Source organism: Bombina bombina, chromosome 3 (assembly GCF_027579735.1).
Source record: "Bombina bombina isolate aBomBom1 chromosome 3, aBomBom1.pri, whole genome shotgun sequence".
NCBI lineage: Eukaryota > Metazoa > Chordata > Amphibia > Anura > Bombinatoridae > Bombina > Bombina bombina.
This window is the reverse complement of record NC_069501.1, coordinates 959,387,016-959,405,621: the sequence shown is the minus strand read 5'-3', so window position 1 is coordinate 959,405,621 and position 18,606 is coordinate 959,387,016. Positions and strand designations below refer to the sequence as shown.

At 36.1% G+C, this 18,606-nt stretch overlaps 1 protein-coding gene across 2 annotated transcripts in view; it reads left to right on the top strand.

The window, feature by feature from the left end:
- The window catches only part of LCP1 (lymphocyte cytosolic protein 1), a 118,785-nt gene that overhangs the window by 79,332 nt on the left and 20,847 nt on the right, over positions 1 to 18,606 (top strand). For both annotated transcript variants that reach the window (XM_053708006.1, XM_053708007.1), the window contains 3 exons: positions 8,503 to 8,581; positions 12,004 to 12,118; positions 16,138 to 16,271. In XM_053708006.1, the coding sequence (XP_053563981.1) occupies positions 8,503 to 8,581; positions 12,004 to 12,118; positions 16,138 to 16,271 (328 nt within the window). The remainder of the gene's footprint in view (positions 1 to 8,502; positions 8,582 to 12,003; positions 12,119 to 16,137; positions 16,272 to 18,606) is intronic.

Below are 18,606 nucleotides of genomic sequence, written 5' to 3'. Positions count from 1 at the left end.
TCACTAAACACCGCCACTATACTAAAATGTTGAACCCCTATCCCGCCGTTCCCGGAGCCCACTGCAACTCTAAGAAAGTTATTAACCCCTATCCCTCCGCTCCCGGAGCCCACCGCAACTCTAATAAAGTTATTAACCCCTATCCCTCCACTCCCGGAGCCCACCGCAACTCTAATAAAGTTATTAACCCCTATCACGCCACTCCCGGACCCACCGCAACCAAAATAAAGTTATTAACCCCTATCCCGCCGCTCCCGGACCCCGTCGCCACTAAATAAATGTAATAACCCCTAAACCCCTGGCATCCCACATCACTATCACTTACTAAACCTATTTACCCCTAAACCGCCAGCCCCCCACATTGCCATAAACTAAATTAACCTATTAACCCTTAAACCTAACAACCCGCTAACTTTACATATTAACTCATCCCTATCTTATAATAAATTTAAACTTACCTTTAGAATTAAAATAAACTATATTAAACTATTAATTAACCTACCCTAACTATTATACTAAAATTACATTAAACTATATTAAACTAATAATTAATCTACCCTAACTATTATACTAAAATTACAATAAACTATATTAAACTATTCATTAATCTACCCTAACTATTATCCTACAATTACATTAAACTACAAATTAAATTAACTATATTACATATTTAAAAGCCTAACCCTACTCAAATTATTTTAATCTACAATAAAAAATTACTGTTACAAAAAAATAACAACTAAGTTACACAAAATAATAAACACTGTTACACAAAATAAAAAACACTAAGTTACAAAAACAAACACTAAATTACACAAAATAAAAAATAAATTATCAAATATTTAAACTAATGACACCTAATAGCCCTATCAAAATAAAAAGCCCCCCCAAAATAAAAAAAAACCCTAGCCTATAATAAACTACCAATGGCCCTTAAAAGGGCCTTTTGCGGGGTATTGCCCCAAAGAAATCAGCTCTTTTACCTGTAAATAAAAATACAAAAACCCACCCAATAAACCCTTAAAAAAAACTAACACTAACCCCCGAAGATCCGCTTACAGTTTTCGAAGACCCGACATCCATCCTCAACAAAGCGCCAGAAGTTCTCAGCGAAGCCGGCAGAAGTCTTCATCCAAGCGGGCCGAAGTCTTCATCCAACCGGGCAGAAGTCTTCATCCAGACGGCATCTTCTATCTTCATCCATCTGGCGCAGAGCGGCTCCATCTTCAAGACAACCGGCGTAGAGCATCCTCTTCCTATTGGGTGATTGCAACAGCCAATAGGATTTTTTCCCCCTTAATTCCTATTGGCTGATAGAATTCTATCAGCCAATTGGAATGTAAGGGACGCCATCTTGGATGACGTCATTTAAAGGGAAACTTCATTGTTCACAAGACGTCGGAAGAAGAGGATGCTTCGCGCTGGATGTCTTGAAGATGGAGCCGTTCCGTGCCGGATGGATGAAGATAGAAGATGCCGTCTGGATGAAGACTTTTGCCGGGTTGGATGAAGACTTTGGCCTGCTTGGATGAAGACTTCTGCTGGCTTCGCTGAGGACTTCTGCCGCTGCGTTGAGGATGGATATCCGGTATTCAAAAACTGTAAGTGGATCTTCGGGGGTTAGTGTTAGCTTTTTTTTAAGGGTTTATTGGGTGGTTTTTAATTTTAGATTAAGGGTTTGGGCTGAAAAAGAGCTAAATGCCCTTTTAAGGGCAATGCCCATACAAATGCCCTTTTCAGGGCAATGGGGAGCTTAAGTTTTTTAGATAGGTTTTTATTTGGGGGGTTTGGTTGTATGGGTGGTGGGTTTTACTTTTGGGGGGGGTGTTTGTATTTTTATTTACAGGTAAAAGAGCTGATTTCTTTGGGGCAATGCCCCGCAAAAGGCCCTTATAAGGGCCATTGGTAGTTAATTGTAGGCTAGGCTTTTTTTTTATTTTTGGGGGACTTTTTTATTTTGATAGGGCTATTAGATTAGGTGTAATTAGTTTAAATATTTGATCATTTATTTTCTATTTTGTGTAATTTAGTGTTTATTTTTTTTGTAACAAGGGCCTAGATTTAGAGTTTGGCGGTAGCCGTCAAAACCAGCGTTAGAGGCTCTTAACGCTGGTTTTGGCCGCCCGCTGGTATTTGGAGTCAGTCAGGAAAGGGTCTAACGCTCACTTTGCAGCCGCGACTTTTCCATACCGCAGATACCCCTACGCCATTTGCGTATCCTATATTTTCAATGGGATCTTTCTAACGCCGGTATTTAGAGTCTTGGCTGAAGTGAGCATTAGAAATCTAACGACAAAACTCCAGCCGTAGAAAAAAGTCAGGAGTTAAGAGCTTTCTGGGCTAACGCCGGTTTATAAAGCTCTTAACTACTGTGCTCTAAAGTACACTAACACCCATAAACTACCTATGTACCCCTAAACTGAGGTCCCCCCACATCGCCGCCACTCTATTAAAATTTTTTAACCCCTAATCTGCCGCTCCGTACACCGCCGCCACCTACGTTATCCCTATGTACCCCTAATCTGCTGCCCCTAATACCGCTGACCCCTATATTATATTTATTAACCCCTAATCTGCTGCCCCCAATGTCGCCGCCACCTACCTACACTTATTAACCCCTAATCTGCCGACCGGACCGCACCGCTACTATAATAAATGTATTAACCCCTAATCCGCCTCACTCCCGCCTCAATAACCCTATAATAAATAGTATTAACCCCTAATCTGCCCTCCCTAACATTGCCGAACCTAACTTCAAGCATTAACCCCTAATCTGCCGACCGTAGCTCACCGCTACTCTAATAATTTTTTTAACCCCTAAAGCTAATTCTAACCCTAACGCTAACACCCCCTAAGTTAAATATAATTTTTATCTAACGAAATAAATTAACTCTTATTAAATAAATTATTCCTATTTAAAGCTAAATACTTACCTGTAAAATAAACCCTAATATAGCTACAATATAAATAATAATTATGTTGTAGCTATTTTAGGATTAATATTTATTTTACAGGCAACTTTGTATTTATTTTAACCAGGTACAATGGCTATTAAATAGTTAATAACTATTTAATAGCTACCTAGTTAAAATAATTACAAAATTACTTGTAAAATAAATCCTAACCTAAGTTACAATTAAGCCTAACACTACACTATCAATAAATTAATTAAATAAAATAACTACAATTATCTACAATTAAACCTAACACTACACTATCAATAAATTAATTAAATACAATACCTACAAATAAATACAATGAAATAAACTAACTAAAGTACAAAAAATAAAAAAGAACTAAGTTACAAAAAAATAAAAAAATATTTACAAACATTAGAAAAATATTACAACAATTTTAAACTAATTACACCTACTCTAAGCCCCCTAATAAAATAACAAAGACCCCCAAAATAAAAAAATGCCCTACCCTATTCTAAAATTAAAATAGAAAAGCTCTTTTACCTTACCAGCCCTGAAAAGGGCCCTTTGCGGGGCATGCCCCAAAGAATTCAGCTCTTTTGCCTGTAAAAAAAAACATACAATGCCCCCCCCAACATTACAACCCACCACCTACATACCCCTAATCTAACCCAAACCCCCATTAAATAAACCTAACACTAAGCCCCTGAAGATCTCCCTACCTTCACCACGCCGGGTTCACCGATCGATCCAGAAGAGCTCCTCCGATGTCTTGATCCAAGCCCAAGCGGGGGGCTGAAGATGTCCATGATCCGACTGAAGTCTTCATCCATGCGGGAGCTGAAGAGGTCCATGATTGGGCTGAAGTCTTCATCCAAGCGGGAGCTGAAGAGGTCCATGATCGGGCTGAAGTCTTCTATCAAGCGGCATCTTCAATCTTCTTTCTTCCAGATCCATGTTCATCCCGCCAACGCGGAACATCCATCTTCACCGACGACTTCCCGACGAATGACGGTTCCTGATCGGAACAGCCAATAGAATGCAAGCTCAATCTGATTGGCTGATCGGATCAGCCAATCGGATTGAACTTGATTCTGATTGGCTGATTCCATCAGCCAATCAGAATTTTCCTACCTTAATTCCGATTGGCTGATAGAATCCTATCAGCCAATCGGAATTCGAGAAACGCCATCTTGGATGACGTCCCTTAAAGGAACCGTCATTCGTCGGGAAGTCGATGGTGAAGATGGATGTTCCGCGTCGGCGGGATGAACTACATGGATCCGGAAGAAAGAAGATTGAAGATGCCGCTTGATAGAAGACTTCAGCCGGATCATGGACCTCTTCAGCTCCCGCTTGGATGAAGACTTCAACCGGATCATGGACATCTTCAGCCCCCGCTTGGGCTTGGATCAAGACATCGGAGGCTCTTCTGGATCGATCGGTGAACCCGGCGTGGTGAAGATAAGGTAGGAAGATCTTCAGGGGCTTAGTGTTAGGTTTATTTAAGGGGGGTTTGGGTTAGATTAGGGGAATGTGGGTTGTAATGTTGGGGGGGGGTATTGTATGTTTTTTTTTACAGGCAAAAGAGCTGAATTCTTTGGGGCATGCCCCGCAAAGGGCCCTTTTCAGGGCTGGTAAGGTAAAAGAGCTTTTCTATTTTAATTTTAGAATAGGGTAGGGCATTTTTTTATTTTGGGGGTCTTTCTTATTTTATTAGGGGGCTTAGAGTAGGTGTAATTAGTTTAACATTGTTGTAATATTTTTCTAATGTTTGTAAATATTTTTTTATTTTTTGTAACTTAGTTCTTTTTTATTTTTTGTACTTTAGTTAGTTTATTTCATTGTATTTATTTGTAGGTATTGTATTTAATTAATTTATTGATAGTGTAGTGTTAGGTTTAATTGTAGATAATTGTAGGTAGTTTATTTAATTTATTTATTGATAGTGTAGTGTTAGGTTTAATTGTAGATAATTGTAGGTATTTTATTTAATTTATTTATTGATAGTGTAGTGTTAGGTTTAATTGTAACTTAGGTTAGGATTTATTTTACAGGTAATTTTGTAATTATTTTAACTAGGTAACTATTAAATAGTTATTAACTATTTAATAGCTATTGTACCTGGTTAAAATAATTACAAAGTTGCCTGTAAAATAAATATTAATCCTAAAATAGCTACAATATAATTATAATTTATATTGTATCTATATTAGGGTTTATTTTACAGGTAAGTATTTAGCTTTAAATAGGAATAATTTATTTAGTAAGAGTTAATTTATTTTGTTAGATTTAAATTATATTTAACTTAGGGGGGTGTTAGTGTTAGGGTTAGACTTAGCTTTAGGGGTTAATACATTTATTAGAGTAGCGGTGAGATCCGGTCGGCAGATTAGGGGGTTAATTATTGTATGAAGGTGGAGGCAACGTTGGGGGTGGCAGATTAGGGGTCAATAAATATAATATAGGGGTCGGCGGTGTTAGGGGCAGCAGATTAGGGGTACATAGGGATAACGTAGGTTGCGGCGGTGTACGGAGCGGCAGATTAGGGGTTAATAATAATATGCAGGGGTCAGCGATAGCGGGGGCAGCAGATTAGGGGTTAATAAATATAACATAGGGGTCGGCGGTGTTAGGGGCAGCAGATTAGGGGTACATAGGGATAACGTAGGTTGCGGCGGTGTACGGAGCGGCAGATTAGGGGTTAATAATAATAATATGCAGCAGTCAGCGATAGCAGGGGCAGCAGATTAGGGGTTAATAAATATAACATAGGGGTCGGCGGTGTTAGGGGCAGCAGATTAGGGGTACATAGGGATAACGTAGGCTGTGGCGGTGTACGGAGCGGCAGATTAGGGGTTAATAATAATATGCAGGAGTCAGCGATAGCGGGGGCCGCAGATTAGGGGTTAATAAGTGTAAGGTTAGGGGTGTTTAGACTCGGGGTACATGTTAGGGTGTTAGGTGCAGACTTAGGAAGTGTTTCCTCATAGGAAACAATGGGGCTGCGTTAGGAGCTGAACGCTGCTTTTTTGCAGGTGTTAGGTTTTTTTTCAGCTCAAACTGCCCCATTGTTTTCTATGGGGGAATCGTGCATGAGCACGTTTTTTAAACTGGCCGTGTCCGTAAGCAACGCTGGTATTTAGAGTTGCAGTGGCGGTAAATATGCTATACGCTCTCTTTTTTGGAGCCTAACGCAGCCCTTCTGTGAACTCTAAATACCAGCAGTATTTAAAAGGTGCGGGGGAAAAAAAGCAAGCGTAGCTAATGCACCCCTTTGGCCGCAGAACTCTAAATCTAGCCGTTAGTGTTTTTTATTTTGTGTAATTTAGTGTTTATTATGTTTTGTAACTTGCTGTTTTTTATTTTGTGTAACTTAGTTGTTATTTTTTTGTAACTTAGTAATTTTTTATTGTAGATTTAAATAATTTGAGTAGGGTTAGGTGTTTAAATATGTAATATAGCTAATTTAATTTGTAGTTTAATGTAATTTTAGTATAACGGTAGGTTAATTAATAGTTTAATATAGTTTAATGTAATTGAATGTAATTTTAGCATACTAGGGTAGATTAATGAATAGTTTAATATAGTTTAATGTATTTTTAGTATAATAGGGTAGGTGAATTAATAGTTTAATATAGTTTAATGTAATTGTAGGATAATAGTTAGGGTAGGTTAATTAATAGTTTAATATAGTTTATTTTAATTCTAAAGGTAAGATTACATTTATTATAAGATATGGATGAGTTCATATTTAATGTAAAGTTAGCGGGTTGTTAGGTTTCGGGGTTAATAGGTTAATTTAGCTTATGGCGATGTGGGGGGCTGGCGGTTTAGGGGTTCATAGGTTTAGTAAGTGGTAGTGATGTGGGAGGCCAGGGGTTTAGGGGTTAATACATTTATTTAGTTGCGGAGGGGTCTGGGAGCAGCGTTATAGGGGTTTATATATTTATTTAGTTGCGGTGGGGTCCAGGAGGGGCGGGATAGAGGTTAACACATTTATTTAGTTGCTGTAGGGTCCGGGAGCGGCGGGATAGGGGTTAATACATTTATTTAGTGGCAGCGGGGTCCGGGAGCGGCGGACTAGGGGTTAATAACATTATGTAGGTGGTGGCGGTGTCGGGGCGGCAGATTAGGGGTGTTTAGACTTGGGGCTTATGTTAGGGTGTTAGGTATAAACGTTACTTTTATTCTAGCATAGAAATCAATTGGATATCTGGCAGCATCGAACATAAGCTTTTGCTGCTTTCAGACTCCCATTGATTCCTATGGCATCCGCGCCCTCCAGGGTGGCGGATTGAAAACCAGGTGCGCTGGGCCGGAATAGTGTCGCGCGTACCTGTTAGCATCGATCTGTGTCGGACTGAGACCGGCGGATCATATGTTACGTCACAAATTTCAACTTTTGCCGGTCTGTAGGCTTTGATAAATAGGGCTAATCAGGCTTGCAACAATTACGCTGCGGAATTCCAGCGTATTTGCAGTTGACGGCTTGATAAATAGGCCTCTATGTCTGAACTTCAAATGAGTAGTAGATTTTTTTTAAATAAATTGCAAAGTTATGTTTATTTCCACTCCCCCTGTATCATGTGACAGCCATCAGCCAATCACAAATGCATATACGTATATGTCGTAAATTCTTGCACATGCTCAGTAGGAGCTAGTGACTCAAAAAGTGTAAATATAAAAAGACTGTTCACATTTTGCTAATTGAAGTAAATTGGAAAGTTGTTTAAAATTGCAGGCTCTATCTGAATCGTGAAGTTTAATTTTGACTTGAGTGTCCCTTTAAGGGGCTAATAAACTTCCTCCAAATGAAAAGTAATTTCTCATTGCATGCCATTTATCAGTCTAGTTTATGATGCTATTGACTATTTTCTAATTCTGCACATCCATTTCTTCCTGGTGACATTACTCATTCACAGTACTTCTCTTACAATCTATTCTTTGCCTCTTTTCATCTTTCTTTGTCATTAAAATCTCCCAATGTCATGTCTTTATTCTCTTCTCAATTTATACGTCCCCATTAGGAAAATGAATTGTTCCATTCAACTCATCATTTAGATGACTTACAAAAATATATTTCTAATACTAACATGTGTACTGATTTCCTACCCAGTACCACTAACTGCTTCTCTGTCTTCTTCTCCTGGATATCTCACCACTTACTGCAACTTTGAATAATTGTCTTCCCTTCCAGTAATGTCTTAACCACAACAATGACTTGAAAGCATTTCAATTGTTCTACGATTCTTCTGGCCAGTCCTTCTGTTTTGGAGTTGTTTTTAACTCTAGACTTTCATAGAAATATAAATTATTTTTTACTTGTTTACCAAATACAGCAGCTATTGATTAATAACGTGAGCAAAAGTCCTCCAAATTTGCATCCGCTGTACTAAACTTCAGAAGTCTGCATTAAGATTTGTTGAATACTTCATTTTGATAAGAAATTAAATATAACCCTCATGTTATTTAAAACGGTGCTTGAGTTATATTGGTGTTGTGCAGACAATTAACAGACTAATAAAATTGTAATTCTAAAAATAATTGAGGATTTATTTGAAGTCTATTTTTTCATTACTAGGAGAAACAAGAGAGGAGAGAACATTCAGGAACTGGATTAACTCTCTTGGTGTTACTCCACGTGTAAATCACCTGTATAGGTAAGTACACACACACACACATATATATATATATGCACACATATCTAAAACACATATGAACACATAAATGGTGCACATGCATTCTTTCACGGAGATGCATTCATATGGAAAATATTTAACTCATTTTTTGTTTTAAAAACACATTAGTTTACAGACATATGTTAGCCTCTTTTTCGGCAGCGACCTTCAACTTATATTTTCATTTGAATCTCGAAACGTTTTGCTATGCCCAATTGTGTGTCTTTAATTTCATCTTAAAATAACTTTAAAAAAAAAGAAAGAAAAAAAAAAGAACAAGTTACTGGTGTTTGCGCTCGTCGGGTTTACCGCTCATATTAAGAGTTGAAAGTAAATGTGATCCATTGAGCGCAATCGCGATTTACGTTACAATGATTACATCGTTCTTAGAGCTGTGGTTAACTGTTTTGGAAAACAGATCAAAAATACATTACAAAGTACAATTACACTCAAAATAACACCATCTATTACAATTATTCAAAAAAATATTGCACATAAAAGTTATGAGGGCTCAAAGATATGAGGTCTCAGGTGTTGGCTGCAAAGGGCATTTACATAGAAATACATACAGTACATATACATGTCTAAAAGTTGATATGTGTATATATATATATATATATATATATATATATATATGTTTATATGTATATTTTGTATATATGTATTTACAGACATTTATACACACATAAACACATAAATACATATGTACACATGTATAGACATTCATAGAAGTGCAATGGGGCCCTTTGCAGTTAAGTAAATGAAAACATGTAAAAGCATATTTATGCAATATTCATATTAAATAAAGTGCCATACTGTGTGTTTACTGTGATTATGTCACATTCCAATGTTCTGCACAATGCAGAATATGTTCTAAGTATTTTTAAATATATATTCCTAAATATATTTGTATATATCTATACCTAAATATTATCATATATATATATATATATATATATATATATATATATATAGATAGATAGATAGATAGATAGATAGATAGATATATTGTACCAAAATACCATCAAATATATGTAGAAATATGTATTTAAGAATAAATAGAACATATTCAGTTATGTGAAGAATATTGAAATGTAAAATATTCATATTTTCATGTCGGATTTGCGTGAGAGTAGGTTTTTTTCCACTTTTTTTTGCTCCATTGATTTATATGGGAGAATATGTGAACGCACACGCAATATTCTAAGTTCAGCTTTTTGCGCTCATCGTGTTAGAGCAAGAGTGAAAACTGTTTACTTTCAACTCATAATACAAGCGCAGCCCAACGAGCACAAAAAGCTTACTTCTAGCGCAGTTAACATGTGAGCAGGAGCGTTAAATAGAGCTCTACTTGTAATCTGACCCTAAACAAATACTTGACAGAATAGTATATTCAGAACAAAGATTAGCTTGAGGATACTATGTACATGCATTTTTTCAAATAATATTGATTCTTTAAATATTGAAAAAATAAGGGTAAAGTTTTAATGTCCATAAAGCCGTGGGCGCTGCCAAATTATAACTTAGGTTACTTTTTCTGCTAAGGCCAATTGGGGATGGTTATAAATAGCTTACTAGAGTATTCAACCAATGACTGTGTGGAATATAGCTGTGTCTACACTTCCACTTTGGAAAGTCCACAATATTCGGAATTAAATTACAAGAAAATAAATAATGAAAATATATTGCAAAGTTCTTTTTTTACATATAATTAAAGATTCTGTATTAATGTCTCAAAGGGGCATATCTATCAAACTCCGTATGGAGCTTGAAGCCCCATGTTTCTGGCGAGTTATGAAGGAGCTCTTAGCAGGCGGACAGATATCGCCCCAATTCAACCCGATCAAGTACGATCGGGTTGATTGACACCCCCTGCTGGTGACCGATTGGCCGCAAATCTGCAGGGGGCGACGTTGCACCAGCAGTTCACAAGAGCTGCTGGTGCAATGCTGAATGCAGAGAGCGTATTGCTCTCCGCATTCAGCGAGGTCTGTTGGACCTGATCCGCACTGTCGGATCATGTCCGACAGACCTTTGTTAAATAGATTTAAACAATTTGAGATTTGTATATAAAATGCTTCATTTTGCATAATGAAACAACTTTGCAATATATTTTCATGATTTATTTTGCACTCTTTTCATAATTTAAATAGATAGTAAACGCAATTTTTTTCTTTTGTGATTCAGACAGAGCATGCAATTTTAAGCATCTTTCTAATTTACTCCTATTATCAATTTTTCTTCGTTCTCTTTATTTGAAAAAGAGGGAATGTTAAAGTGATGGTAAATTTCAGACTATAAGAATGTTGCAATAAAACATATTAGTTCGCAACTAAAACCACATAATTACTTTTTTTAAAGTGTATATATATTTTATAATAAAAGGTTTATAGTCCTAATTGGTATTGCACACAGGCTTTCTATGGGCTTTAAATGGGCTGGACTTCAAGATTGTCATCTGACACACATGTTGATTGGATGTTCACTGCACTAATTTAACCCTTTCACAGATGGATTTAAAAAAAAAAAAAAAAGGTACACATATACTTTTTAATGGCAAAGATTACATTTATGGCATTTGATTATTTAAAGTTTACCATCACTTTAACTTAATTTAAAATTAAAGGGACAGTCTAGGCCAAAATAAACTTTCATGATTCAGATAGGGCATGTAATTTTAAACAATTTTCCAATTTACTTTTATCACCAATTTTGCTTTGTTCTCTTGGTATTCTTAGTTGAAAGCTTAACCTATGAGGTTCATATGCTGATTTCTTAGACCTTGAAGGCTACCTCTTTTCAGAATGCATTTTAACAGTTTTTCACCACTAGAGGGTTTTAGTTCATGTGTTTCATATAGATAACACTATGCTCTTGCATGTGAAGTTATCTGGGAGCAGGCACTGATTGGCTAAGCTGCAAGTCTGTCAATAGAACTTAAATAAAGGGGCAGTTTGCAGAGGCTTAGTGTATAAATATAACTGTGTTGGTTATGTAAAACTGGGGAATGGGTAATAAAGGGATTATCTATCTTTTAAAACAATAACAATTCTGGTGTATACTGTCCCTTTAAGCAATTTCTAATTAACAGAACTTACACCCTGCTGACTTCTCAAGGCTAACCCTGCTTCATATATTTCTCTTAATGGATTCATCAGATAACAACTGCAAAACAAATTATTTTATATTAACTTTATGACAGTGGCTAGCCTTGTTGTCTAGGGACTAAAGCCCAGATTGGCTCTTCCACATAAGACAAAAGGTGTTTACTGTCCCTTTAATGTGGCAATGTATTTTCTCATGTCTACCATGAGGTCTAATGAAAATTATGTTTGCACAGCTAAAGTACTTTGTCTTGCCTTTCTCATATTTTTCAATATACATTTTTACTTTGCTTGTTTCAGTGACCTATCAGATGCCCTTGTGATATTCCAGCTATATGAAAAGATTAAAGTACCAGTGGACTGGAACAGAGTTAACAAACCCCCCTATCCTAAACTGGGGGAAAATATGAAAAAGGTACTAGATCAATATAAGTTAATTGCAATTCTTTCACAGACTGTTTATGGCTATTAGATCACTGATGCTCAGTGTCTACATAACAAATTTAAGTGAACCCAGTAAAGGAACATTTATGGTAAGAAAGAAGAATCATATCTGGTCCATTATGTTCAACACATAGGGTCCAATGATCTAAAGGTCTCTCGGCTGGCGAGATTTTTTAAGAATGCTCACCAGTATTTCTATTTTCTTGGTGGAAAGATCTGAAAACAAGGTGTCTCGCAAAGGGACGTATACTGCAAATTCATATGGGGAGGATATACAGACATTACAAACGTGCACTAAAATTTGTTTTTAAAAAGCTTACAAAGCGAATAATTGAACAACTCATACAAAAATAAGCAGAAAAAAATGTATTGTTAAGGTGCATCAAAATCATAACAAAATTCTTTACCAAAAATCATATTTTATCAAAAAAGTAAAATTTGTATGAAAATTACACAGGAATAAATTGTATTAAATATGAACAGCATAAATCGTAATTTAAGTACACTGGATGTGTAAAAATCAATTAGAAATTTATACTTATAAGTACAAAATACAAAGCGTAATTGTTTTTTTCATACAATGGGCTGAACATAGGCGTTTCATTGGTGTATACAAAATTGTCTCTCTAATCCCAGCGTAATTCTATAAAGATTTTTTTACGCTACAGATCTCATAGCTTTTTCTCACAAACTAAAAGGTGGCGAGCTCATCTCAAAACAATTAAAATACTGTTATAACCCTAATAGAAAAACACATACATCGGAAAATATGGGCGATTGTAAGATAATATATGCAGAAAGTAGCGTAATGGGATTTATATTGGCTGCAGGATTTAATTTTTAAAATGCGCCCCATGCTCACTTCTACCTTCGCTCTGAAGAGCAAAGTGCCCCTTTCCTGCTACTTTCAATAGGAGACATCTCGCCACTCACAGGGGCCGCCCCTTTTATACAATAATTCTACCAGGGCAGCTCCTGCGAAGGTCAGCATGAAAAACCATGAGCTATATATATACAGTGTATATATATATATATATATATATATATATATATATATATATATATATATATATATACACATGATTTTATATATATTATATATACACAGGACTATATATACATATATATACACATCTATTCTATATATATTATATATACACAGGACTATATATATATATACACATCTATTCTATATATATTATATATACACAGGACTATATATATATATATACACATCTATTCTATATATATTATATATACACAGGACTATATATATATATATACACATCTATTCTATATATATTATACAGGAAGTGCAGAATTATTAGGCAAATGAGTATTTTGACCACATCATCCTCTTTATGAATGTTGTCTTACTCCAAGCTGTATAGGCTCGAAAGCCTACTACCAATTAAGCATATTAGGTGATGTGCATCTCTGTAATGAGAAGGGGTGTGGTCTAATGACATCAACACCCTATATCAGGTGTGCATAATTATTAGGCAACTTCCTTTCCTTTGGCAAAATGGGTCAAAAGAAGGACTTGACAGGCTCAGAAAAGTAAAAAATAGTGAGATATCTTGCAGAGGGATGCAGCACTCTTAAAATTGCAAAGCTTCTGAAGCGTGATCATCGAACAATCAAGCGTTTCATTCAAAATAGTCAACAGGGTCGCAAGAAGCGTGTGGAAAAACCAAGGCACAAAATAACTGCCCATGAACTGAGAAAAGTCAAGCGTGCAGCTGCCAAGATGCCACTTGCCACCAGTTTGGCCATATTTCAGAGCTGCAACATCACTGGAGTGCCCAAAAGCACAAGGTGTGCAATACTCAGAGACATGGCCAAGGTAAGAAAGGCTGAAAGACGACCACCACTGAACAAGACACACAAGCTGAAACGTCAAGACTGGGCCAAGAAATATCTCAAGACTGATTTTTCTAAGGTTTTATGGACTGATGAAATGAGAGTGAGTCTTGATGGGCCAGATGGATGGGCCCGTGGCTGGATTGGTAAAGGGCAGAGAGCTCCAGTCCTACTCAGACGCCAGCAAGGTGGAGGTGGAGTACTGGTTTGGGCTGGTATCATCAAAGATGAGCTTGTGGGGCCTTTTCGGGTTGAGGATGGAGTCAAGCTCAACTCCCAGTCCTACTGCCAGTTTCTGGAAGACACCTTCTTCAAGCAGTGGTACAGGAAGAAGTCTGCATCCTTCAAGAAAAACATGATTTTCATGCAGGACAATGCTCCATCACACGCGTCCAAGTACTCCACAGCGTGGCTGGCAAGAAAGGGTATAAAAGAAGAAAATCTAATGATATGGCCTCCTTCTTCACCTGATCTGAACCCCATTGAGAACCTGTGGTCCATCATCAAATGTGAGATTTACAAGGAGGGAAAACAGTACACCTCTCTGAACAGTGTCTGGGAGGCTGTGGTTGCTGCTGCACGCAATGTTGATGGTGAAAAGATCAAAACACTGACAGAATCCATGGATGGCAGGCTTTTGAGTGTCCTTGCAAAGAAAGGTGGCTATATTGATCACTGATTTGTTTTTGTTTTGTTTTTGAATGTCAGAAATGTATATTTGTGAATGTTGAGATGTTATATTGGTTTCACTGGTAAAAATAAATAATTGAAATGGGTATATATTTGTTTTTTGTTAAGTTGCCTAATAATTATGCACAGTAATAGTCACCTGCACACACAGATATCCCCCTAAAATAGCTATAACTAAAAACAAACTAAAAACTACTTCCAAAACTATTCAGCTTTGATATTAATGAGTTTTTTTTGGGTTCATTGAGAACATGGTTGTTGTTCAATAATAAAATTAATCCTCAAAAATACAACTTGCCTAATAATTCTGCACTCCCTGTATATACACAGGACTATATATATATATATATATATATATACACATCTATTCTATATATATTATATATACACAGGACTATATATACATATATATATACACATCTATTCTATATATATTATATATACACAGGACTATATATATATATATACACATCTATTCTATATATATTATATATACACAGGACTATATATACATATATATACACATCTATTCTATATATATTATATATACACAGGACTATATATATATATATATACACATCTATTCTATATATATTATATATACACAGGACTATATATATATATATATATATATATACACATCTATTCTATATATATTATATATACACAGGACTATATATATATATATATATATATATACACACATCTATTCTATATATATTATATATACACAGGACTATATATATATATATATATATATATATATATATATATATATATATATATATATATATATATATATATATATATATAGGAATATCTATTTATAACTACATAGAACATATTCTGCTATGTGCAGAACATTGGAATATGAAATATTTACAGTAAATACACAGTTAAAACCTTTATTAAATATGAATATTGCAGAAATATGATTTTTCTTGTTTTCAGCTACTTAATTGCAAAGGGCTCCAATGCACTTCTATATATGTCTATATATGTGTACATATGTATTTATGTGTTTATATGTGTATTTATATCTGTAACTACATATACTGTATACACATATAAATGTATATATATATATACAGTATATATATATATATATATATAGAGAGAGAGAGAGAGATCTTTAGACATGTATATGTATTCATCTCTATGTCAAAGCCCTTTGCTTCACTTTTTTTCTAACACATGAGACTTCATATCTTTGAGTCTTTTTAACTTTTTTGTACCATATTTCTTGTTATGAGTGTAAGTGTACTTATTAATGTATTTTTGATACTTAAATTGCGCTCAAGGTGTGATAGGAGCAAAAAACCCTCCACGTGCAAACAAAAAAAGAAAGGTTATCATACTTTGACATTTATATGATCTGCATAGAGTATCTCAGGTATCTCAGATGTTCACATTTTTTGTAATTGTTTGTTTTTTTAGCTTGAAAACTGCAACTATGCAGTTGATCTTGGTAAGAACAAGGCCAAGTTTTCTCTTGTTGGTATCGCTGGGCAAGATCTGCATGAAGGAAATCGAACTCTGACCTTAGCCTTGCTTTGGCAACTGATGAGAAGGTATGAGGTAGAAACGTGCTACTTATGTCATGCAAACAGATTTGTGGTACACAGTATATATGCCCAACATAGGACAAGTGGTAAAGTTTGGAACTGGTGGTAACTTAAAAATTCTCCATAGACTTTAATGGAGATAAATGTTTTTATCATCAGTTCCCAATGGAAACTAGGCCATAACTGTGTATTGTTTGTATAGCATATTATAAGTATGATATATTATTTAACTTCCATGTTATCATTAATAGATCATGCATGCACATCTGCTTCTAGTTAAATGTATATGTAAGAATATGTGTTCAGCCTTTTAACACTCTTACTCCCATTCTTCCTTGTGTGGTTGTCTTCTTTTTTTATATTTTCCTCTTTTGTCTTTCTTTAACCCCTTAGTGACCAGAGCACTTTTCCATTTGTTGACCGTTTGGGACCAAGGCTATTTTTACATTTCTGCAGTGTTTGTGTTTAGCTGTAATTTTCCTCTTACTCATTTACTGTACCCACACATATTATATACAATTTTTCTCGCCATTAAATGGACTTTCTAAAGATACCATTATTTTCATCATATCTTATAATTTACTATTAAAAAAATTATAAAATAAGAGGAAAAAATGGAAAAAAAACAATTTTTTCAAACTTTGACCCCCAAAATCTGTTGCACATCTACAACCACCAAAAACACCCATGCTAAATAGTTTCTAAATTTTGTCCTGAGTTTAGAAATACCCAATGTTTACATGTTCTTTGCTTTTTTTGCAAGTTATAGGGCACTAAATAAAAGTTGCACTTTGCTATTTCCAAACCACTTTTTTTCAAAATTAGCGCTAGTTACATTGGGACACTGATATCTTTCAGGAATCCCTGAATATCCCTTGACATGTAGATTTATATTTTTAGAAGACATCCCAAAGTATTGATCTAGGCCCATTTTGGTATATTTCATGCCACCATTTCACCGCCAAATGCGATCAAATAAAAAAAAATGTTCACTTTTTCACAAATTTTTTCACAAACTTTAGGTTTCTCACTGAAATTATTTACAAACAGCTTGTGCAATTATTGCACAAATGGTTTTAAATGCTTCTCTGGGATCCCCTTTGTTCAGAAATAGCAGACATATATGGCTTTTACGTTGCTTTTTGGTAATTCGAAGGCCGCTAAATGCCACTGCGCACCACACGTGTATTATGCGCAGCAGTGAAGGGGTTAATTAGGGAGCATGTAGGGAGCTTGTAGGGTTAATTTTAGCTTTAGTGTAGTGTAGTAAACAACCCCAAGTATTGATCTAGGCCCATTTTGGTATATTTCATGCCACCATTTCACCGCCAAATGCGATCAAATTTAAAAAAACTTTAAATATTTCACAATTTTAGGTTTCTCACTGAAATTATTTATAAACAGCTTGTGCAATTATGGCACAAATTGTTGTAAATGCTTCTCTGGGATCCCCTTTGTTCAGAAATAGCAGACATATATGGCTTTGGCGTTGCTTTTTGGTAGTTAGAAGGTCGCTAAATGCTGCTGCGCATCACACGTATATTATGTCTAGCAGTGAAGGAGTTAATTAGGTAGCTTGTAGGGAGCTTGCAGGGTTAATTTTAGCTTTAGTGTAGAGATCAGCCTCCCACTAGACACATCCCACCCCCTGATCCCTCCCAAACAGCTCCCTTCCCTCCCCCACCCGACAATTGTCCCCGCCATCTTAAGTACTGGCAGAAAGTCTGCCAGTACTAAAATAAAAGTTTTTTGGGGGGGTTTAGGTTTTAAAAAAAAAAAAAAAAAAAATTCTTCTGCTGTGTAGGACCCCCCTTAGCCCCCAACCTCCCTGATCCCCCCCAAAACAGCTCTTTAACCCCCCCCCCCCCCTCTGCCTTTATTGTGCAGCATATTGGGTACTGGCAGCTGTCTGCCAGTACCCAGTTTGAAAAATAATAATGCCTTTTAATTTTTTTATTTTATTAAATATGTTCTTTATTTCTGTAGTGTAGCTGCCCCCCCTCAACATCCAACCCCCCACCCTCTCCCAGATGCCTTGATGTTAAAATCCCACCCTCCCCAGTCCTCTCTCCCACCCTCCAGATCTACAGCATATTGATGCTGAAACAGATCTCAAGTGCACGCGCGTGCACGGCTCTCATGCACACGCGCGCCCGTGCACGCACCCGCACAAGATCCCTCCCCCCTCCTCCACCAATGACTGCCCACCGCCTCCCTGGATGAGCTCCCACCCACCAACGATAACGGCCATCGATAGCCGATGCAGAGAGGGCCACAGAGTGGCTCTCTCTGCATCGGATGGCTAAAAACAGTTATTGCAGGATGCCTCAACATGAAAGCA